Source organism: Apodemus sylvaticus, chromosome 19 (genome assembly GCF_947179515.1).
Source record: "Apodemus sylvaticus chromosome 19, mApoSyl1.1, whole genome shotgun sequence".
In the NCBI taxonomy this organism is placed as follows: domain Eukaryota; kingdom Metazoa; phylum Chordata; class Mammalia; order Rodentia; family Muridae; genus Apodemus; species Apodemus sylvaticus.
Window position 1 is genome coordinate 64,860,931 of NC_067490.1, and position 25,189 is coordinate 64,886,119.

At 38.2% G+C, this 25,189-nt stretch overlaps 1 protein-coding gene and 1 pseudogene across 1 annotated transcript in view; one reads left to right on the forward strand and one right to left on the reverse strand.

Annotated features, from left to right (window-relative positions):
* Nucleotides 1-1,275, forward strand: part of LOC127669705 (zinc finger protein 431-like) — a gene marked incomplete at its 3' end in the record, with an annotated part of 326,640 nt that extends 325,365 nt beyond the window's left edge. The window contains exon 4 of the mRNA XM_052163883.1: nucleotides 884-1,275. Within this exon, the coding sequence (XP_052019843.1) occupies nucleotides 884-1,275 (392 nt within the window). The remainder of the gene's footprint in view (nucleotides 1-883) is intronic.
* Nucleotides 1,276-20,645: 19,370 nt separating this feature from the next.
* Nucleotides 20,646-24,022, reverse strand: LOC127669350 (uncharacterized; annotated as a pseudogene).
* Nucleotides 24,023-25,189: the final 1,167 nt, after the last annotated feature.

The following is a 25,189-nucleotide window of genomic DNA, read 5'->3' on the forward strand; positions in this document are numbered from 1 at the left end:
ACATTCTGTATAGCCTCAAAGTTTTTAGAAATTGCATAATGAATAATGATAAATCTATATCCAAAACATTCTAATAAGCAATTAGCTCATAGAAAGTTTGGTGATACTCATATTCTTGTAGTAATATGGTTAAGTTTGGTGAGAGAGAATTTTATGAGTATCAAGAATGTTGTTGTGGAGAAACATTAGACTACATTGCACATGGTATGAGAAACAAAAATTTAAACTGTGTGAATGCAATGTGTAAAATTTTCATTTATCATTCTTTTTTATAAGGCATATCGTGTGTCACAATGGATAAAAATGATGTGAGCTTAGGGATATTGAAAGAGGAAACATAAAATTTTTTGTTCTAAAACAAGAAGATGCATAGTATTCTGACTTTGATAGAAATTAGGAATGTGAAAGATATTTGCAATTCGTTGGTTTCTAGTTTTACAGGAAATATTCCAAAACTCAGTTTAGAAAATTTTTATGGGTATTAAGAATTTGAAAATTCTTCTGTGTGTCGTGGTTAATAGTCAAAAGTGTTGTAATTCACAAGGGAGGAGAAAATATGAATACAATCAGTGTTATACAGATCAGAGTTGTTCTTTCTTCAGATAGCTAAAATGCATCATATTAAAAGAGGGTGTTATAAATATGAGCCATGTAATAACTATCACAGGGGTCTTGAACTACTCATGATGAGGGTGAACACCATGAACATATAAATTGCTAAAACCTTAAGATCTGCTGCTTCTTTACCATTAGACAAATTGTAAACATAATTCATATTGATTACATGATTGATCAGAAGATTTCACATGTGTTAATTATCGTTGCAGGCATGAAAGAAGATATACTGGAGTGAAACTCTATGAGTGTAATATATGTGGTAAAGCCTTTACAAGATCCAGTCATCTCAAATATCATAAAACAACACATACTGGAGAGAAACCCTATGAATGCAATCAATGTGGTAAAGTCTTTGCAGATCACAGTTATCTACAAAAACATAAAAGATCACATACAGGAGAGAAACCTTATAAATGTAATCAATGCGGTAAAAGTTTTGCACATCACAGTACTTTCCAATATCATAAAAGAACACATACTGGAGAGAAACCTTATGAATGTAATCAATGTGGTAAAGCCTTTGCACAGCGCAGTGATCTCCAATATCATAAAAGAACACATACTGGAGAGAAACCTTATGAATGTAATCAATGTGGTAAAGCCTTTGCAAGACCCAGTCATCTCCGATATCATAAAAGAACACATACTGGAGAGAAACCTTATGAATGCAATCAATGTGGTAAAGTCTTTGTAGCTCACAGTAATCTACAAAAACATAAAACCAATAATCAATCGATAATCAATACCTAATTGTTGATTATTGATAAACATGCAATCATCAGTTGATCAATAATCAATGCCCAAATGATGATCAGCAGATAATTGCGTACTTCAGACTGAGTCTCAGGATGTCCCCAGGCCCTGGCATAGCCACAGCTTCCAGATATGTTGTTTCCTAACTGACACCTGCCACAGACACAAAATCAAGGCCTTGTTCCCAGAAGGGTGTGACACTGGGTAGAATCAGTGAACAGCACAACCGGAAACAAAAATCAACCAACACCATTAAAAATATATATTTTGTAATAACACAGCCAACCAGTAGGTGGCGCTCATGGAAGATGAATGTGGCACCACTCAGCCTTTGATGGAAAGGATACAGCCTGCAGTAACAACAACCAACCAGCAGGTGGAGCTCACACACATACATGACAACCCTCAGTACTGCACAAATGTTTACTCAAATCTTGAAAAGTCACCATGGCGACATGCTTCATTTGTCTTGACACAAGATTTCATTAACACTCTGTAGATGTCACAGAAACGTTCTAACATTCAGACAAACCTGCTCCCACGTCAATCACAAGTTTCTGTACCAAGGCACAAGGACTCACCTGCTCAGACCACATAGAAAACTTCTGATGCTCGGACATCAAATTTATGCAATGAGCCTGCGGTCAAATGAATATTCATAAATGAGAGGACATAGGCGAATGAGCTCGGGGTATAATGAATAATACTAATATTATGAGTATTAATAACTAATATTCATGAGTGACGTGCTGTATGCAGATGAGTGAAGGAGCACACGCAAGTTTATGCCGTGGCGAACCTTCTAGGTTCCTGCTTTTTCCAGGTCTGAGCCCGGAATTCCTGTGAGCTTTCTGTGAGATCTGCAGAACTGCATGAAAGCAAAGTGTATGCAAATGCATGCAAATTACCTGCCAGACATAGAGGAGGCTCAGATACAAATGACCCAATGCCATCAGGTTACACACACACACACACACACACACACACACACACACACACACACACACATCATCATCATCATCATCATCATCATCATCTCGGCACAGCTGTCACGCCTCTCCATTCACCTCCACACACTCTTACATACTCCCCTTGTGCAAGCCCACACATGGGGTCATTTGCATAAATTTGCATGCACTGTCAGTCTCAGGAAGCAGATTCTTTCTAGGGATCTTCACAAGAAAAAAGCACTGGAAGAAACAATAAAAGCGCTAACCAACACTCTCCATTCTTAGCCTTGCAGAGACACACTCTCCACCAGGTGCATGTGGACCCTGAGGCAGGCTCTGTCCACTGCAGCTGGTAGTAAGGTTCCTCCCACCATTGCCTACCCAGACGTCCATCATTCTCTTACCCACATTCACATCCAGGAGGGTCTTCTCAACTGCATATGTCACACATGTAACCCCAGCACTTGGGAGGCAGAGGCAGGTGGATATATGAGTTCAAGGCCAGCCTGGTCTTCAGACTGAGTTTCAGGATAGTCAGGGATATACATATAAAAACCTGTCTTGAAAAACAAAACATCAAAAAAAACAAAAACAAAAACAAAAACAAACATATAAACAAAAATGTATCTGTCATCTGCTGAGCCTAATCTACATTGATATCCTAGATGAGATGTGACAAATATGTTGCAAAATGACAATCACTGATCCTGTGGCTGATTCCTGAGGTGTCTCTGCTTGGACTGAGTGTAACTGTCCTTGGCAGATATGAAGGAATCAAGCCTGTATTTTTCACTCTCCTCAATGTAGATTGGACACAGGTTAGACTTAAACTCAAATTACAGCCAGTTTGTCATAAATGTTTATATGAGGTCAAAGAATTTAATCCCATATGTACTTCGCATACGTCTTATTATCTCAGTGCCTTAAATACCCCAATTATTTCTTTTGAACTTCCAAAGGTTTTGTGCAAAATATTCTCATTTTGAAAATTTACATTGTAGTCTATATATAAGTCCTTGTTTATTAAAACCATTTCCATCTTTAGATTATTCTAGCATTTTATAATTGTTAATGCCAAAAAACACAACAGGTTTATTAAATAAATCCACAATGTATTGTGAGAATATTTATTCAGGTATGGGGAATAAACAATTTGTATTCCCTCTTTCTAAGTTCTCAATGATACACATTTTAAAATTATCCTAGTCATCAAAGGATAAATGTAAAATTATTCGTTTTCCCTACAGAATATTGAAAAATATGCTTAGTTTTTAAAAAGATTTATTTATTTATTTCATGTATGTGAGCATATTGTCCCTGTCCTCAGACACAGCAGGAAAGGATATAGGATCCCATGACAGATGGTAGTGATCCACCGTGTGGTTGGTGGAAATTGAACTTAGAACCTCTGGAAGAGCAGCCAGTGCTCTTAACCACTGAGTGATCTCTCCAGCCCTGACAAAGTGTTTCTTATGAGACTGTATGTATCCTGCAATTTGTACATTAAAAATATTTATTCAGGATGTCTTTAGACAAATTCACATTACCTAACTAGTTATTACTCTTACAAATTGTACAAATACTAGCCACCCATGTCCTCTCATTTCGTAGAGTTTTAATAACATTTTAAAAGGCCTACTGTGGCTATATTAATTCTAGAGAACTGGGGGTATGAAAATGGTAGTTGTTTATTTTACACAATAAAACACAAGCCCTGTGTTGATCTTTCTATCTTAGTATATTTATTGATTTTTAATGAGACCTTTTGGGATATAAATATTGCTTAGATTACTAAAGTATTTATGTCTACATAAACATTTACATATGTGCATTTAATTTTCAAAAGCACAGATATTTTATTCTTATATTGAGTGAAGGCAATGTCCAATATGAATAACATCTCCTGCTCTAGAAGATCAATAGTCTTTAATACAAATTTGGAACACTTAGGTATAGAGACCATGTTGCATACTAGCATTAGGATAGGGTTCAAAATGATATCACAGTGAGAAGATCTGTATGTTTACATATATCATGTCCTTAAAAGTAGACATTAAAATTTAAATGTTAAATTTGTGACCTATTCCAAATAAAGATTCAGCCACATATTTTCATTTCATAGTTATGTTACCTGTGGAGATTTATTGTTTAACAAGTTAACAAGTTTACTCTACTTTTAATCTATTTGGTATTAAGAAAATGATTTGAATAACAAACCACGATCCTATGTGCATATTGTATTCATAAAAAGACAAATTTCAGATGGGCGGTGGTGGCGCATGCCTGTAATCCCAGCACTCTGGGAGGCAGAGGCAGGCAGATTTTTGAGTTCGAGTCCAGCCTGGTCTGCAGAGTGAGTTCCAGGACAGCCAGGGCTATACAAAGAAATCCTGTCTCTAAAAAAACAAAAAACAAAACAAAACAATACAAAAAAACCCCAAAACAAACCAAAACAAACCAAAACAAAAAAGACACATTTCATTAAGTCATGAGTTTGTGTTTATTACTCGTCTGAAATTATTTTTTCATTATTTTGATTGTCATAAGAAAACTTCACATAGAAATATTTAGTAAGCATATTTTTAGTTTGGACAGAAAGAAAACCAGACATATCTATAACAGAAGAATACTGAAGGTCTTTTTTGTTGTTCTTGTTGTTTTTGTTTTTTTGTTTTTCGAGACAGGATTTCTCTGTGTAGTCCTCATTTTGCAAACCAGACGGGCCTCGATCTCAGAAATCTGTCTGCCTCTGACTCCCAAGTGTTGGGATTAAAGGCATGTGCCTCCACTGCCCAGCCCTGAAGGCCATTTTACGTCAGAAGAAAAATAGCTGCATAAATAACTGACAGTGAGACCTAGAATAGGGTACCACAAATATTGTTTCCTAGTTGAAGTCTGTCTGGTCCTTGGCAGTTTATCCCATGATTATCTGTTGGGTTTTATGGATATCAGAGACTTCACTTTCTTTGTTAGTATGCTTGTTTCGGAAGTATATGTATGTATAAACTTTTAGGATCTTTTGAGAAGCCACTAAATAAGTGAGGAGGATGCTATCAGAATAAGAACCAAATAAAACATTAACATACAATGAATAACTTATAGGTCTAATGTTTTGTGCATGAGGGATCTTATTGCCTCGGTGAGTCCATGAAGAATAATGATGGAGAACATTTTATCTTGTACCATTTGGTTTTATTTACTCAAGCTATGATGAAGACACATGTCCCATGCATGAAGCCAGAAAAGGAAACTCTCGTTTCCTAAAGTCACTACTTAAAGTTAATAGCCTGGGCACCCTTCCGCTTGCGAATCAGATTGATATCTTCAGTGCACCTGAGGAATGAGCTATGCAACTTATTAACCTTGATTACAGGAAGGGGAAGGCAAGTGCTCTGAGGAAAGCTCAAGGAAGGTCTGAATTTAGGTCCTGTCAAGTGCAGGGTCATTGCTAACAAGGAGAGTAGCAGGCAGCTGAATAACCTGAGGTGGAATAATGGGGTCCTTCCATAGGGCTGCTTGGTGTGAAAGTCCTCTTGCAAGGCAGGGCACAAATGCTAAGAGAGTGCAACCCACTCCTAAAATCTGTTAAAATTTTCACCCTGCACTAGAGGCACAATTTAACTGTAAGGAGTGGTAAGGCTTACTGGCCAATCTAGAACGCAAGCCAGACCTGCCATTCAAAGAAAGTGGTGGGATCTTCCGGGTACGTTTCTTTAAGTTCCCTGTGGCTTTGCAGACCAGGATAGTTCACTGTTTCCTGATCTGAGCTCTGCTGTTCTGTGTTGTGCTGTGAGGGGACCTCGGGGAAGCCCTGAAATCTGAACATGGTAAGCACAGTATATCGTCCCACAATGGGGAGGAACAGGTGGCTGATCAGAGGGTGCTGAGGTACAGGCTCCTATCAGTGGTTGGATGGGAAACATCAGCTAGATGTGACTACCTGTGCGGTTTCTAGTGATGCTTCTTACTTGCTAAATAAGATGGTGACCTCTGAATATCATTACTATCAAGGCTGGATCTTCCCAAATCATATGTACCATTGGTTTGCTTGTAGAAGCATCATGGATGCTTTTCTTGATTCTGAAGGATATGTCCAAAACATTTTGTGTTTTACACTACCCATTGAGAGGGCAGGTATGAAACTAATAGGTCTATTTTAATCTATGATTTGTTTTTGTTTCATTTTTATTGCAGTTTTCATATTTCTTTACATGTATAGTGTTTTGGATATTTTGTGGCAAGGGAACTTTTTTTGTTTCACTCTATTTGGTATTTTGGATGCTTCATGTACCTTAATAGGAATCTTTATCTTTAGTTTAGAAATTATTCATTTAAGATTTCATTAAAACTATTTTCTTGACCTTTGAGCTGATATTCTTTTATTACAGTCAATTGAGGTCTTTGCTTTTGATACATTGCGGTGTTCCTCATTATTTAGTGCCAGTAAAATTTTATACACAAATTCTTTTTTTGACCAATAAGTCAATTTATTCTATTTATCTTACTTTCTTGTTCGGTGTGTGTGAACCTTGCCTCTGTAGTTGTCAACGTGCAGGCAATTTCAATGGCCTGCTCAGGCACTGAGCACCTGCTTGAGTCATTACCTGCCTCCATCAGCTGCTGCTGTTGTTAGGTGTGTTTTATATACATGGAGCAGTAGCTTCAGCTGCTCTCTATATTTGTTCCCTGTTTCTGTTCTCTACACAAGCCCCTGCTATAGTCTTTCTCTACTCTCATCCCAGGCTCTCTGCTCCTTATATGTGTTCCAGTCCACAGGTCCTCTTGTGCACCCCTATCCCTTCCCCAGGTTCTCACTCCTCTCCTTTCCACAAAACAACTTCTTTTGTGTCAGAACTCTTGCACGTTTTAATTTTTGAGGACCTGCTGTGACAGGATACCTTGGATTTCTTGTGGACATATTTTCCTGGCTTATGCTAATTATATTCCTATGCTGATATCTAAGTATCTGGGTTTGTGGTGATATATCTAGATACTTGTCTCTGTGTTTGTCTTGTTTATGTGGTAATTTTATTCCCAAGGTATTGTTTGCTGTCTGTATTTTCAGAGAATGTTGACTGCGTTTTTCCCATTTTACTGACCTGTTTGGTGGCTATGTTCAAGAGGGAATGCTTGCTCATGTTGAAAGCTGGCAGAAGTCTCAGGCAGGAAATTATGATCTTAACAATCCACCAGGAGACTTAGTCAGGAGAGAGGTTATGCTGTCTCCCTGGTTTTTGTACAGTGTTAGGTAGAGCTGTGTAAATTGCATGTGGGATAATAAATAGTGTGGTGAATCTTAAGGAAAGCCTAACTTTTCTCCTGGCAGGCATGGCATGTGGTTGAAAAAGGAGTGTACACTCCTGTCTACTGGAAGAGGAAGGGGTTATTCTGTACCATTTTATATTGGAAAGATAGGACGTGTTTTCTGATTTTAAAAGATTCAACTTTCTAGATATTGCCTTGAGTGTCAGAAGACACTTTAGAATTTGAACCGTGTAGGAGTTCCAGCAGACTATTAGGATCACTGTAGACTGAATGCATTTTCATCACAGGATAAACATAAGCCTATAGCATCCATGGTCAGAATGCAGTTCTTGGGTCCCCTGGGTATCCTCACAACGTGGGACTTCAATTGTCTGCTGGGTTAAGTGCATCCTCTCCCACTGAGGCCAGACATTGGAGTCCAGTTAAAAGAACAGATACCAAAGATAGGCAGCAGCTTTAGGGACACCGCCTGTTCCAGTTGTTGGAGGACCCTCATGGAGACTAACCTGGACTTCTGCTACTTATGTGCCAGGGACCTTAGGCCAGCCTGTGTCTGCTATTTGGTTGATGGCTCTGTCTGTCAATGTCCCCAAGGTTAAACGTTCATTGAGTCTGTTAGACTACCTGTGGAGTTCTTACCATTTTCAGGGCCTTCAATCCTTCCCCAACTCTTCCTTAAGCATCTACAAGGTTCATCCCTTGTTCACTTTGGTTCTCTGCATCTATTTCAGTCAGCTGCTGGGTGAAGCCCCTCATTGGACACTTATGAAAGTCTCCTGTCTGGGAGCATAACATTGTATCCATAATAATGTTAAGGATTGGAGATTGCCCATAAGGTGTTTCTCCAGTTGGATGAGTTTTCATTGGACCTTCAATCATTCTGTGCTCTAGGTGTGTTCCTGACTTTCCATTAGGCGGGAAACATTTTGTTCTGTGTGTCTACTGTGCTGTAGTTGAAACTGATCCTTCAGCTTTCTTCTCATGCTCCCATACAGTCAATATTTAAACTCTGTCCCTGAATCACATAAGATGCTTTAGCCCTATTTGCAATTAATGCTAAGTTATTTTGCAAGCCTGGGGGCTTAATTTTTTAATTTTATTCCTTCGTTTTTGTTTTTCAACACAGATTCTCTCTGTGAAATTCTTCCTGTCCTCATAGTCGACATAGGGACCACATAAGCCAGCTGACATGTTTTTGCACAATAAGTATATATTTTTGTGCAACTTTTAATCCTCATGTTTCACTTTGAAATTTGGCCAAATATATAGGTTATATTCTATTTCTCAAGTTGATATGTGTTCATTACATCAATACTACCGGAGTCTTCAGGGTCCTTGGATTCCAGGTGTGTGATGTTCTTCCGCACACTTGTGACTGTTCTGAAATGTTTGAATAAATAATATTTTGCCTATGTATAGGAATATGTATATCATATGTTTCTTCTTTACACTTGTCATAAGATGGTCTCAGAATTCTTGATCTTGAAGTAATTAGTAGTTGATAGTCCCCATGTGTATCTGAGAAATTGACAAACACAATGTGGAAGGCCAGCTAGAGCTTTCCACTGCTGAGCTCTTTCTCCTGCCTTACATTGCTTATTTATGATCAAAATTTATATTATTATAGTTTCATCTGTTCATTTGTAACTGTTTAAGCATGCAATGCCTTTTAATAAAATTTTATTAATGTTATAGTTTAAACTGTTGCACTTCATGCTTGTACAAGATGAGTTCGGATCTGAAGTGAATGTATAGTTCTTGGTGGGAACTTTTAGTAAAGAACTGTGAATTTCTATCATTTTTGTTTCCTTGGTTGATTTTTGTAGCGATTAAGGGTCTTAATATATAACTTTTGGTCTCATAGAACATATTACATAGGCCAGGCCTGCATCCAGCTCTATGACATATACCTGCCTGTATCTCTATGACTAAGGACATGTGCAAATACACCCAGTTTACCCATCAGACTTGTAGTTAGTAATTGTTCTTACAATTTTTCAGATGTCTGATCAGTATTGTGGATGTTTCCTGTGCATTTCCCTCTCAATTGGAATTTCCCTGTCAGGGCTGTATGTTATTCAAATTGTTCAAAAGCAACACACATGAATTTTATAATTCAAGCTGCTTCTAAAATGACACAGTGATTGTAAATTCTGAGTCAAAATATAAGTGGAGTGCCAAAATTATATGAATTTGTTTTCGAGAAAACATCTGTTTTTTTTACATTGATGTTGTACATGTATGGGATATTTAGGATGCAGTGATTTTTGATGATGTGCATGTGAACTTCACTGAGGAAGAGTGGAATTTGCTGGATCCTTCCCAGAAGAATCTCTACAAAGATGTGATGTTGGAAACCTACCTGAACCTCAATGCTATAGGTAAGACTGTTATTTTTTCGAAAGGAAACAAATGTTTATTGGTTATTGATGATCTATCATTTTAATTGTGAATAGTGAAGATTGATCTGAATAATTCAGTTTCACTAAATTTTCACTGTAACTTTCATTGTGCAGTGAAAATTCACAGTACCTTGATTTTTTTTCCTAATTTCCAATAGTATATCATTCATTTCTGGTACTGTATTTTAGGCTATGATTGGGAAGGCCATCATCTTGAAGAACATTTTCAAAGTATTAGAAGACATGAAAGGTAAATTTCCTGTGCAAACTGATACAAATTTGTCTCTGCGGAAATTTTAATATCTTATGGAGTCTCCAGCAAAAAGCAAGAGTGTAAAATAACAGTTCTTTAACTGTAACTATGATTATAATATTTTTACAAAATCATGTAACTCAAGGTCCGATACCTGATTTGTGTATCCATCTGATAAGTAGCTTCTTTAGAGCTATGCTGTGGACCTGCCAATCGGTAGTGTCTCATAGTATTTAGAAACTGCACATTGAATAGTGATAAATTTATATCCAAAACATTTTAATAAGAACATCGTCCACAGAAAATGTGGTGATACTCATATTCTTGTAGTAATATGGTTAAGTTTGGTGAGAGGGCATTTTATGAGAATCAAGAATGCTGTTGTGGAGAAATATTAGTCCATATTGCACATGTTATAAGAAATGAAAATTTAAACAGTTTGAATGTTATGTGTAAACCTTTCACTTATGACTCTTTTTATTAGGTATATCATGTGTCATAATGGATAATAATTATGTGAGCATTGGAATATTGAAAAAAGAAACATAAAATATTTGTTCTGAAACAAGAAGATATGTAGTATTCTGCCTTTGAAAGTAATTAGGAATATGAAAGACATTTGCAATTGCTCATTTTTTTTTTTTAGTTTTACAGGGAATATCCCTAAACTGAAAGTGTAGAAAACCTTTATGGGCACTAGGAATTTGGAAATTTTTCTTTGGGTCCTGGTTCCCAGTCAAAAGTGTTGTAATTCACAGTAGAGGAAAAATATGAATACAACCAGTGTTATAAAGATCAGAGTTTTTATAACTTTCTTCAGATAGCTAAAATACATCATATAAAAAGAGGGTACTATAAATATGAGCCATGTAATAAACATCACAGGTGTCTTGAACAACTCATGATGAGTGAGAACACCATGAACATATAAAGTGCTAAATCCTTAAGATCTGATGCTTTTTTATACCATTAAACAAATTGTAAACATAATTCATATTGATTACATGATTGATCAGAGTAATGAATGCCGTAAAGTTTTCACATGTGCTAATTATCATTGCAGGCATGTAAGAAGATATACTGGAGTGAAACCCTATGAGTGTAATATATGTGATAAAGCCTTTACAAGATGCAGAAATCTCCAATATCATAAAACAACACATACTGGAGAGAAACTTCATGAATGTAATCAATGTGGTAAAGCCTTTGCAAGACCCAGTAATCTCCAAAGACATAAAATGACATATACAGGAGAGAAACCTTATGAATGTGATCAATGTAGTAAAGCCTTTGCACAGCGCAGTAATTTTCAATATCATAAAAGAACACATACTGGAGAGAAACCTCATGAATGTAATCAATGTGGGAAAGTCTTTGCATATCACAGTCATCACCAAAGACATAAAAGAACACACACGGGAGAGAAACCTTATGAGTGAAATCAATGTGGTAAAGCCTTTGCACAGCACAGGTATCTCCAAATTCATAAAAAAACACATACTGGAGAGAATCCATATGTATGCAATCAATGTGGGAAAGCCTTTGAATGTCATAGTACTTTCCAATATCATAAAGTAACACATACTGGAGAGAAACCTTATGAATGTAATCAATGTGGTAAAGTCTTTGCATATCACAGTCATCTCCAAATACATAAAAAAACACACACGGGAGAGAAACCTTATGAATGTAATCAATGTGGTAAAGCCTTTGCACAGCACAGTAATCTCCAAATTCATAAAAGAACATATAATGGAGATAAACCTTATGAATGCAATCAATGTGGTAAAGCCTTTGCACAGTGCAGTCATCTCCAAATTCATAAAAGAACACATACTGGAGAGAAACCTTATGAATGTAATCAATGTGGTAAAGACTTTGCAAGACCCAGTGATATCCAAAGACATAAAGCAACACATACTGGAGAGAAAACTTATGAATATAATCAATATGGTAGAGCCTTTACCAGACCCAGTCATCTCCAGTGTCATAAAAGAACACACACCGGACAGAAAACTTATTAATGTAATCAATGTGGTAAAGTGTTTTCACCAGGGATAAGTCTCCAAATTCTGTGTGCTGGAGAGAAACATAATGAATATGATCATGAATTAAGTGGGAATTAGGAGGGTATCATAGTAGGATATGATAGACATTGGTGCTTGGGATTATTTCCACTCTGGAGATTTTTTTTTTTTTTTATGCTTTTGCAAAGAAGTTTGCTATCCTACTCTGAAGAGTTTCCTTGAGGTTAAGGTAAAGATGTTTACATTAATTGTATTGACAAAATAAGTCACGAAAATCACCGCATAGAATTTGGCATGAAAATTTTTAACAAGCATAGAAACTAAGAAAGGAACAATAAAAAAAGAAAGGTTCAAAATACAAGGCATCATCAGGAAGTTGAATGACGTTTAATCTTCTGATCAAGGACATTCAATGGCATTAAAGGAATGGTTACATTAGGAAAAGATTGCATTCAGCTAAACATATGGATTTGCAGTTGTATGAAAGAGAACTGTATCATGTTAGGAATTTTTATTACCTGGTTACTGTTTTGATGTAGACAAAGGAAGATACAATTATGTGTCAAATTGCCAAAAGATAGATTTGGATTCTGGGTTCTGAATTTAAAATATAAACAGAAAGGCTTAGTTCATGTCATGGTGTTACATGCTTTTTAACCCACCATTCACGAGACAGAGTCATGCAGATCTTTGAGATCAAGGTAGATCTCTAAGCAAGTTCCAAGAAAGCCAAGATTAGGCAGTGATATATTTGAAATATTGAAAGCTGCTGATAAAGTAACAGAAGGAGCTATGTTCCAGCCCCAGTAAGCAGCAGAACTCAGCAGCTCGGTCTTAAATGGTAATAATACAGAGACAATTGTTGCTGGCTAGCTAGTAATTAGAGGTGATGAAGAAGAAATCAGCATCACTGTGGTGAAAACTGACTGGTATTTTCAGAGTGACAGAAAAGGTGTGTTCTAGAGCTCATCAAGGTTGGACATAATGGTGCAACTGGGCTTTGTCATGTGTAAGAATAACCCAGGTGGTATTAAATTTGAGTTCATGAAGTTGTCATGCAGAACAGCTGAGGCTTGGCACCATTGAGCAAGCATAAGGGAGGCTATGGGTCAGGACTAGTTCTAGCAGAAGAACCCAGCATCTTGAAGATGTAAGTACCATGGGACGAACAGTGAGAACAGCAGGAGCAGGAGAATGGAGTCAACCAGAGCTTAAAGTGATACAGAGGGCAGAGCTGGAAAAGTGACCCAGTGGAGGAGCAGAGAAGATCATGTGTGGATCCAGGATACTGAAACAAGAAGCTGTGAAATTGACGTTATCTTAGAGACCCCAAGTTTTTGAGATGTTAGAACTGTATGATACCTGGTAAAGTATTGAATAAAACCAGTCAAAGAGAACTAATTATGCTTCAGTGAACAAAGCAGAAAGGAGTTGGAGACCTGAAGAACACTTTGACATCAGACATGGAGATGCAGAGTTGGAGATTGTTCTGTTGGCTTTGGTCTTCTTTATGTCCAGTATTTCCTCATGATTACCTTTATCTCTTTCTTAGGATGTTTTGGTAAAGAATATTGCTGCCTATTACCCTTGTCTGAACAGTCTTCTTGTGGTTATGGTAAAGAGGTTTACATTGATTGCATTGACAAAGGAAGTCTCAAAAATCCCCGCATAGAATTTGGCCTGACTGTTTTGATCAAGCATAGCAATCTCCTAACGCAGTAATACAAATTTAAGGTTCAAAAAGCAAAGCATCACCAGGAAGTTGAATGATGGTAAATCTTGCAATCAAGGATATTCAAAGATACTAAAGAAATGGTTATATTAGGTCCTGATTCCATCCATCTAATCTTACAGATTTGCAGTTGTATGAAAGAGAAATGTGTCATGTTAGGAATTATTATTACCTGGTTATCGTTTTCAGGTCGACATATGTTGATACAAATTTGTGTCAAAGTGAAAAGGGATGGGTTTGATTGCTATTCTGTGTTTTCAATTTAAGTTCTAAAAGGAAAAGCTTAGGTTCAGGCATTTTGTTACATGCTTTTTATTTCAGCATTCATGAGACAGAGCCATACAGATCTCTGAGGTCAAGTTAGATTTCTGAGCAAGTTTCAAGACACCCAAGCTTAGGCAGTGAAGTTTTGGGGGGAAAAAGCTGATGATAATATATTAGAAGGGGCCATCCATATTCCAGCCTCAGGAAGTAGCAGAACTCAGAAGCTTTGTCCATGTGGCTTTGTCTTAGTTGTAAGAATAGAAGGAACAAATGGAACAATAGATACAAGCAAGCTACAGCTAAGTAATTAGAGGTGATGACGAAGAAATCAGCATTTCTGAGGTTAAATCTTCTGGGTAGTGTTTTCTTAGTGGCAAAGAACATGTGTTCCAGAAATTGCCAATATTTGACCTAGGTAATGTGTAAAGATTGCTTTTTTATTTGTTTTGTTTTATTAAGTATTTTTGCATTTGTGGATTTAAAGAAAATTGCTCTGTAATTCTCTTTTGTTGCTTAGTCTTTTTTGACTGGCTACTTGAGCAGCCATGGGTTCACAAAATAAACCAGTTAATGTTTGTTCTGTGTTTATATTGTTAAATACTTTAAAGAGTATTCTCATTAACTCTTCTTTGGAAGTCTGGTAGAATTCTACCCTGAAACTCACGGTCCGGGGTTCTTTTTGGTGGTAGATTTGTAGTGCCTTCTCTTTTTCTAGATGTTTACGTCTATGTTGTTTATCTTAGGGCTGGAGAGATAGTTCAGTGGATAAGAGTACTGTCTGCTCTTCCAAAGGTATTGTGTTATATGCCCAGATAACACATGATCACTAGCAACCATCCATAATTGTATTTAATGCCCTCTTCTGGTGTGTCTGAAGTCTGTGATAGTGTACTCATATACATTAAATAAATAAATAGATAGATAGATAAATAAAGAAATATATCTTTTTAAAAATTGTTTTTCATAGTTTGATTTAATTATGGTAAGTGGATCCTATCCAGGAAATTGCTCATTACTTTTAGAATATCCAACTCAGTGGAAGACATGTTTTTTTTTTCAAGTCTAGGTTTTTATCATTCTCTCAATTTCTTTATTGTCTTTTATTTTTTCTCCATTTTATTTTAGATTTCAGTAATTTTGATATTCTCTATCTGTCAATAATGGATTGCCTGTCTTTTCTTATAAAAGGTTCAAAGGATCAACTCCATGTTTCCTTGTTTCCTTGTTTTCTTCTCTTTCTATTTTATTGATTTCAGCTTCCCCCCAGTTGGATAATTTCTTGATGTCTACTACATTTTATAATAGTTCATTCACTATTTTCTGTTCTAGACTTAAATTTTTGCTCTTAAATTGCCAATAGGTGTGAGTTCTCCTATTTTTTAATGTAGGCATTTGTGCAATGAACTTTCTTCTAAGCACCACTTTCATTTTTCTTTGTTTTAAATAGGATTGTGCATGTTGCATATTCATATTCATTGAATTCCTGAAAATCTCTTATTTCTTCCTCTATTTCTGCTTTAACCTATTTTTCATTCAGTTGTGTGGTGTGCAGTTCCCATGAGTTTGTAAACCTTGTGTTCTCTCTTGTTTTGTTGATATGCAGCTGTAATTCTTGGTGGTTTGATGAGACACACTGTGTTGTTTCAATTTCCTTGTATGTATAAAGACTTTCAATGTGTCTGAATATGTGGTCAGTTTATGAGTAAGTTTTGAGAAGTGGTGAACAGAAGGTATATTATCTTATATTTCAGTACAATGTTTTCAAAATATCAGCTGGATTCATGTCCTTGCTCTCAGTTAGCTGGAATATTTCTCTGTTTAGTTTTGGTCTGGAGAATGTGTCCCTTGGTAAGAGAGGGGTATTGAAATAAATGATTCTAAGTGTATGAGGTTTAATACATCATTTTGGCCTTAAAATGTTTCTTTTACATAGGTTGGTGACCATGTATTTAAGGCAAATATTAAAAAAAATATGATGGCATCTATAGTAATATTTATTGCTTTGAGGAATATGTAGTCTACTTGAATTATTTTGATTATACTTTGTTCAACATCTATTTTGCTAATTTCTAAAATGGCTACACCAGCTTGGTTCTTTGTCCATTTGATTAGAATACATATTTACTCACCTTTATCTTGAAGCAATGCCCATTGTTGCTGTTGAGCTTTAATTCATGTATACAATAGAAGGATAGCTTTGTGTTAATATCTATTCTGTTAGCCTGTGTCTTTTCATTGGTGCACTGAGATTATGGATATTGGAGTGGTTCATGAACAGGGATACTTAACTCCTGGAATTTGTTGTTGTTGTTGTTGTTGTTGTTGTTGTTGTTGTTGTTGTTGTTGTTCTTCTTCTTCTTCTTCTTCTTCTTCTTCTTCTTCTTCTTCTTCTTCTTCTTCTTCTTCTTCTTCTTCTTCTTCTCTTCTTTTCTTCTCTTCTTCTTCTCTTCTTCTTCTTCTTCTTCTTCTTCTTCTTCTTCTTCTTCTTCTTCTTCTTCTTCTTCTTCTTCTTCTTCTTCTTCTTCTTCTTCTTCTTCCTCTTCTTCTTCTTCTTCCTCTTCTTCTTCTTCTTGATACTGCAGGGTGTTTTGGTATTGGTGTGAGTGTGTGTGGTTTTGTGTGTGTGTGTTGTGTGTGTGTGTGTGTGTGTGTGTGTGTGTGTGTGCTTTCCCTTCTTTTGTAGATAACACGAGACTTTTGACTACCTGTGTATCATTAACTTCTTTGGGTTAGATTCTTCTTCGATTACTTTGTGAAGGTCTGTATTTGTAGACAGATATTGTTCAAATTTAACTTTATCATAGACTATCTTATTTTTCATTTGTGGTAATTAAATATTTTCTACATATAATAATCTGGGCATGTGTACATTCTGCAACACGTGTGTGCAAGCCCTTTTGGCATTAACAGACTCCAATGAGAAGTCATCTGTGATTTCAACAGATCTTCCTATATATATATATATATATATATATATATATATATATATATATATTTGGCTTTTATATCATTGTATCATTTAGTATTTGTTCTTTGTATTGTATGTTTTGATTATTATTCAGGAGAGAGACTTCATTTTATGGTCCATTCTGTGTGGTGTTTTGATGATTCTTGTACTTTGTTAGGTACCTCACTCTTTAGGTTAGGAAATTTTTCTTGTATGATTTTGTTGTCAATACTTTCTGAGACTTTGATCGAGTGTTCTTCCTCTATTGCTAGTCTTCTAGTGCTTTGATCTTACACAATGTCCTGTATTTTGTGGATATTATGACAGGAAGTATTAGATACAACATTTATTTCCTGATGCGTCCATCCCTTCTATTTTATTTTCAATGCTTGAGATTTGTCTTCCATCTCTGTATTCTCTCACTGAACCTTGCCTCTATTTCCAATGCGCACTTCTAAATTTTTATTTCCAGTATTCACTCAGTTTGTGTTTGCTTCATTTTTTTTGTATTTATTGGTCTCTAATAGTTTGTTTCCTTCAACACTTGGTTTATGATTTCTTTATTTATAGAATTTATTGGTTTCATCCACTTTTTTGTTTCTGTTTTCCTGGGTGTCTTTGAGGTATTTATTGATTCCCTCCAATTTTTTGTGTTTTCCTGTAATTCTGTAAGTGATTTAGCCATTTATGGACCTCCAGGACCTTCTTATAGTTGGCTTCAAAAGCTTTTGTCTTATAATGCAGCAATGTTGGGATATTTAAGACATTCTTTGGCAATATAAATAAACTCACAGTCATTAACCAGAGAGGGATCAATGTTGGTCCTTATTACATCATCTTTCACAACATTGTGGAATGGAATGGTGTTATCACTTCTCGAAATGAAAAGTTCCTTTTCATGTGGATGAAATTGATACTCTGTTTGTTTCCATACAAAGAAATTTGTTGTGGGGACCAGCTAAGAAACCATGATAGAAACAGAATGAATACTACCTAATCCATTCTATCTTTATTTGTTTAGTAAGTCAATAATTAATTTCAAATGCATCACTGCTGTAATCTCTTGCTTGAGATTATTCCTCTAAAATTCCAGATAATTAAGAATTCTTTCATGTTTTTTTTTCAAGTCTCCTTTTGCAGATCCTCAGTTCTCCTACAGAGCTGCAGCCCAGCGACTTCTTCACCACAGAGGGCGCTGAGGCACTGGCGCTCCAGGTGGTGATTATCTCAATGCTCACACCTTGGATCCCCTTCTCTAGTAGTTATGACTTGTCCCCCAAGCCAAGATCAGCTAGGCTGTCAGCAGGCCTGAGTTATTTTTGGAAGGTGATTTTACACCTCATATGTGTTTTTGTTCCTCTGAACATTCGTTGTGCTGACAGGATTGGATTGTGACAGGCAGGCAGAGGTGGAATTCCGCAGGATCTCTGGTTCTGGAAATTGTGCTCCTAAAGGCTGGCCAAAACGCATGGTGCCCAGGTTCGAGGATAGAGATCCATTGCAGGTGCAGAGATATTTTTTTCCTGACAGGTCAGCCTTCTGACATTTCAGAAAGCGGACTTCATTGTGTCTACCATAGGTAAATGACACCTTAAGCCCTACAAATGTACCAAGACTTCCCACACTGTCCCCCTCTCACACAATGTAATAAACTGTGCCAACACAAATCTCCTTGCAGTTGCTTTCCTTTCTGTTTTCCTAAGATTTTCCAGATGGCACAGACAAGTGCTCAACTGGTATTCTGCCTCAGCTGGTCATTTCATCTAGCTGTAGTTTCCCTGTTGCCTTGGGGCCATGGTCAAAGAGTACACTTGACAGACACGGAAATCACAGGATGACCCAGGTTGACTCATTCATACACCCCGAGTTTTAGGAGAGTCTTGGAATCCTGGCAGGGCAGGTCCATAATTAGTTCCCCTGTCCCCTTGTCTACACTTGTAGAGGCCACAGCTGGAGTAGGGAACAAGAAACCAGTAGCTGAAATGATCCTTAGATCCACAGCTCTGACTCTGAGGTCCAGGTGTTGCCACTTCTTCACAGCAGGGGTCGCTGTGGGGCTGCTCTTCCTCCAGAGAGGAATGCTAATGGTCGGTGCACGTCTTTGGAAGCTCAGAACTCTATTAACTGCGAATTTTCCACACAACCAAGTTCTTCTTGGCTGTTGCCTTGTGCAAGCTGAAATCATTTCCAACAGCGTCCGTGAGTTTGTATCTTGGTGCTTTCATTTTGTCAGCCAAATCAGAATATGCCCAGCAAGCTACAATAGGACTTGATTCAATCCCAGGGTGCGCTCCTAAATGCTGACAGAACAGCGTGGTGCCAAGGGATGAGTCATTTTCTTAGTGAATTCAAGAAATATTTTCTGTTTCTTCACACTTCTGTTGAAAGTTCTAGGTGATGTGAATTACAGAAAATATTGAATATTCAAAGGAAAACATGCTGGTCAGTATTTCTGTGCCGTGTTTATTTTACTTACTACATAAAATTCCTGAGAAATGATGTTCAGAGAGCCAACATTAAGAAATGATACTTAATTGTCCTCTTGACACTGAGAGCTGTGCAATCATTCTTTAGCCTGGTACATGGCTTAGCCTACTGAGGGATTAAAATTTAAGGAAGACCAAAAGCAGAAGTCAGACTTGTAAAAGACAAACCTCTTCAAAGAGAGCAAGCACATAAAAGATAGACACTCTCTCAAGGCCAGGGAGCTGGGTTTTCTGTGTCAAGGCCAGCACTGCCCTGAGCTTCCAACTTAGCCAGTCCTGTTCTTGCAGGTCTGTTCACGCGTGATGTTGAAATTTCCAGAGGAAATTGCAGAAAACAGAAGCATTCTCCTTTGCAGAAGTGGTGGCACACGCCTCTAATCTCCATACTAGAGAAACAAAGCAAAGTAAATCTGAGTTGAGGGCTAGTCTATTCTACACAGAAGGAAGAAGGGCAAAATGGAAGTTGCAGGTGGTCCCTAGACAAATTTGTAAAGGAAGCCTCTGGGTAGATCACTCCTCAACCATGTTGATTAAGCAGAGAGTTTTCCCAAAGTGCTCCAGGTTACTCTCTGTGTGCTGATTCTTTTGTGTCCCAGCACACATGAAAACCAGGATGTCAAAGTCTCCTAAGGACTTTTTTTTTAAAAAACAAACTACCAGTTACTCCTGTAAGCAAAGGTAGGAAAGAATAGAATATCTTCATCTGGGTCCACTCTACTCTCTATCTTTTCCCTTGGGTCATTTCAAAAGAACACAAATTTCTAGCTCTTTAACACTTTTTAAAAATGCTGTAAATAAACAAGCAAACAAACACCAGATGACTGCAAAGACAAAATTGCCTTGTTTGGGCCATTGCTATAATAGAGGATCTGACAGAAAAACTCCTAATTACAACTCTTAGCATACATCAGGGCTCCTGATCTTCAAACAGATTTCTGGGTGGCTTGTTCACTTCTTCTGACCAAAAGCCCTTTGAAGTCATGCCCAGCATCCTAGGTTCCTGGGACTGTCAGAAGCAGAATCCTGGTCAGGGCAGTCTCCACCATCACAGGTCTCAAGTGCCAGCCCTTTCTCCCTCAACAAGCTTGGTGAGGATTGATCTGGCTCCTCTATACCTTTGTCTGGGTTGTTGTTGTCATCCACATCTCCTGAAGCCACACTCTGGGAGACCTCTGTGCTCTACTTCATGGCACAATTCAATCTTTGGTAGTATCTCAGGTAGTCCAAGCTCTCAAATACACAAAAGGAGAATAGATCCCAGTCTGCAAACCAGCCATTCTCAGAGCAGTGGCTTGACTCTCCACAGAAACAACGTGCCTCAGGCGTGGAAACTCTTGTACTCAGGGCTGGCAATACAGGTGCACTTGGCAGGGAATGTTCTTCAGAATCTGATGTATCTTTGTCAAAACTGAGGGAGGACTGCATCATCTCCTTGCCTTTATCTATGGAACTCAGTGGCCAAGTCCTTGACCTTCTGGTTCAGAGAAGACTCTAGTTAGTGGATTTTACTCTATACTCCGTGGCTTCTCCTAAACATGACCCTGTCAGAAACTGGAGATTAAACCCACAATCCTAGCATCAGTTTGCATTCCCTAAGTAGGCAAGATTCTGCTCAGTCTGAGGGCAAAGTCCTGTCATCCCAGAGCCTAAGGGAAAGAAGCACATCTGGAACAACAGAATCAGAGGCATGTGAATCTCTGATCTCAAGGCCAGCCTGTTAGTCAGACCTACTTTCATGAAAGCCAGGGCTATACAGGAATGCCTATCCTCAAAGAATAAAACAAAACAAAAGACAAAGGAGTGAAGCTGATCAATATAAGATGATATCTCTCTGGATGTTGTAATGATATTTAATAAAAAAAAATGAGCCAATACATTCCTCACCCACCATAACTACAGGAGAGACAACCAGCCCACTCAGTGAAGTCCTTGGAAGGGGTAGCAATCTAAACCTTTGTTAGGGTCAAGCCAGGCTATCAAGAATCTGGTCACTGCCTCGGACATTCTAGAGCAGTCCGGGCCACTTCTTGCCTCACCTGACACTTACCAGGTCTCCACAGCTGCTCCACCTTCAGAGGTGATCTCACTTTTGCCTCTGAGGCAATCTCTTCCAACTAGCTTTCTCAGCATCTCAGCTGAGTTCTCTCTCTGCCATATGCAGGGGACCCACATTTCACGCATGTCACACTACCTGTGGGACACCAGTTCTGTTGGTTCCATAACCAAGGTGCCTCAAATTGCCCAGAAGAACAGACTCTCAACACTTAATTAATTAATTTGCCAATTAGATTTAAATATATTTTTTTAAAAATTTCAAGATGTCAATAAGGTAATAACAAAGCCATCTATGATAGTAAATGTTCTATCCCAATAGTCTAACTTTTAGATATATTTACCTCTGATTCCACCTTGGCACCCTGTATCTCTACCCTCTCACACTCATGGCTCCTGCTTGCATCTCCCTGTGTTTCTCTCCCTAGTTCCTCTCCCTCTCTGCCTTCTAATCACTAGCCCCTCACCACATCAATGTGAAGGGATAGGAAATATCTTTCAACATCACACAATTGTCTAGAGTTAAACATTATAGGCAAATGGCTAGACAGGCAATGGAGAAAGTGCTCATGGGCCAGCAAGTCTATTTGGGGTGCCTTCTTTCAAGAGAAAAAGATCACATAAAATGATCTCTCACTCACTCTTTCTTTCCTGATAGGGGGATATATTAGATTGAATTACAGGATGCAGGCTGCCTTATTCCACAAGAGGTGGATAGGATGCAAGGTCCAAGCATCCAGAAGATCTCAGTCCCCGAAACTTGATATCTCACCTGATCTTCAGTAGAAAATGTAACCACAGCCAAATAAGCTCTAATGCCAGCTAAGTAATGAGACTTGCTAGCTAGCAGAGAGCAAGCAGGCAATGTGAAAACTTGCTTCCTCTATTTTCTTATATAGGCCTCAAGACGAAGGTGTGGCCCAAATTAAAGGTGTGTGTTCCAGATTCAATCTCTGGATTAAAGGTGAGTGGCTTCTGCTGGGAGTGGTGACTAATGTCTTTAATCCAAGCACTATCGGACTGAATCATGAAGGTGGATCTCTGTGAATAGCCAGGTCTACAAAGTGTGTTCCTATACAACCAGTGGTATTGCAGACAAACCATGGCTCATAGAAACAATAACAATCACAATGACACAGTTATGTGGCTATCTTGCTCCATATCCAGATTAAAGTCCTGTGCCTTTCAAGCTCAAAGGGATCTGCCTTTAACTGGAGTGTTCCTACTTCAAAGATCCTGATAAAATTCTACAACTTAAACAACAAATCCCTTGAAGGTGTATCCTTAAGTTTTTCATTTTGCATAATTCAAGATGTAAGCAAGTTGACAACACAGAATAGAGTCTACAGAGTGTATCTCTCTGTGTAACCATGGCTGTTCTGAAAATTGCTTTGTAGACCAGAGTGACCACCAATCAAATATCTTCCAGTCTCTGCCTCCCTGGTTCTGAGATTAAAGGTGCATGTCACCTCATTCTGCTTGGAAATCCTGTTAAGTGTACTTTCTTTTGCTGATGTCCTGAATAGTTGCTAACCCTGTATTCCCAGCAGAGAGATGGTTAGGAGGAACAGCTAAGTGTAGAGATGAAGCTTCAGGACACAGACTCTCCTCTCCACCTGCTCACTCCACAGCCGCTTTGTCTGTCTCACATTTTTGTCCTGTCTTTGAGATGAATAAACATAACATTTCCATCTTGTAGTCTCTGTGTCTGCACAGAAGGTAGGCAGGGATCTCCTGGAATAGCTGAGCTCCAGGTTTCCCTGAGCTACAGTGGGTATGTGGATGTCTGCTTTCTGTGTTCAGGGGGAACTCTCCCTGCAAGGCTGAGTGACCCCAAGTACATGGAAAAATAAACCTCATGCTCTTGCATCAATCTTTCATCAAACTGTGTGCTGAAGGGTTGTGCACCTGAGCTCAATCCCTGGGGGTCTGTTGAGTTACAACAATCTTTGCACCCTGTTGTTTCTAAATGCTGAAAATTCGTCTGCTTTCTTTCCATTGTTGAATACATGGTAAAGCTGTCTTTGACAAAGGCACCCTTTAGGCTCTGCACTTGTACAGAATCAGCTGCCTAACGGCCTCGCTGCCCACCTCTGAAGGTCTACAAAACTGCTCTCTGCCAGAATCTCAACTGGAGCTGCATTTCTTTCCTTGTGAAGAGGCTTTTCCAGGACAGCACTGTACAGGACATCAAAGCTCTGCTCTCTGAGCTGACTTTCTTGAGCTTGGCTTCGTTTCTGCAGTTGCTCCATGGCTATCTTCCTGGTGTACATTGTCCAGTGTGTAAAACTGACAGAAGATGCTAACTGATGGCTTCTCACTCACACATGCAGGGTTTGGGGCCAGCTTTGTGATCCTGGTTAAATCCATAATTAATCTGCCTACCCCTTTGTCTGCAGTGCCAGGGAGGTGTTAGTGATCTCCAAAACACAGACAGGAGCTAATTGATGCAACTCACAGCAGGGTATTTACTCCAGCTAGCTTACATTCATCCCTGCCTCACACCACATTCACTCAGGACAGTTTGTGTGTGTATTTGGCGGCTAACCCCATATGTCCATCAGTGCAAGGCTTTATAGAAAGCTGTAAGCAGGGAGTCCATGTGTAAACATCTAATTGGAAAGCTTTTGAGGCCTTTAATAAGTTGCCTGGTGCTGGGAGTTATAAACTTAATTTCTGTTCTCCTCTGAATTCGTGAAGGTTAGGCAAGGGATTGGCTTGTAACCTGGGGGTGTGTGTTTGTTGGGGGAATGACCTGGAGATGGAGGTCTTTTCGAAGGTGTAACCCAGAAATGCTGGTCTTGTTGAGGATTAGCCTCGAGACAGAGTTTTGTTGTGGGGCAAAGTGGAAACTAATATTAGGTACCAGCCAGTTACTTTTCCTGTGTTCAAACATAGGTCAGGTTCTCTAAAATGGAGCTGAACTTAAAAGATTTGGCATCTCAAGGCCACACCTGCAGTAACTAGAAAAGGAGTCTGGGCAATGAATGTCGTCTGCAAATAATGATAGTTTGACTTCTTCCTTTCCAATTTGTATCCCTTTGACCTCCTTATGTTGTCGAATTGCCCGAGCTAGTACCTCAAGTACAATATTAAAAAGATAAGGAGAAAGGGGGCAGCCCTGTCTAGTCCCTGATTTCAGTGGGATTGCTTCAAGTTTCTCTCCATTTAGTTTGATGCTGGCTATCGGTTTGCTGTATATTGCTTTTACTATATTTAGGTATGGGCCTTGAATTCCTGTTCTCTCCAAGACTTTAACCATGAAAGGATGCTGAATTTTGTCAAATGCTTTTTCAGCATCCAATGAAATGACCATGTGGTTTTGTTCTTTGAGTTTGTTTATGTAGTGGATTGCATTGATGGATTTTCGTATATTGAACCAACCCTGAATTCCCGGGATAAAGCCTACTTGATCATGGTGGATGATCGTTTTGATGTGT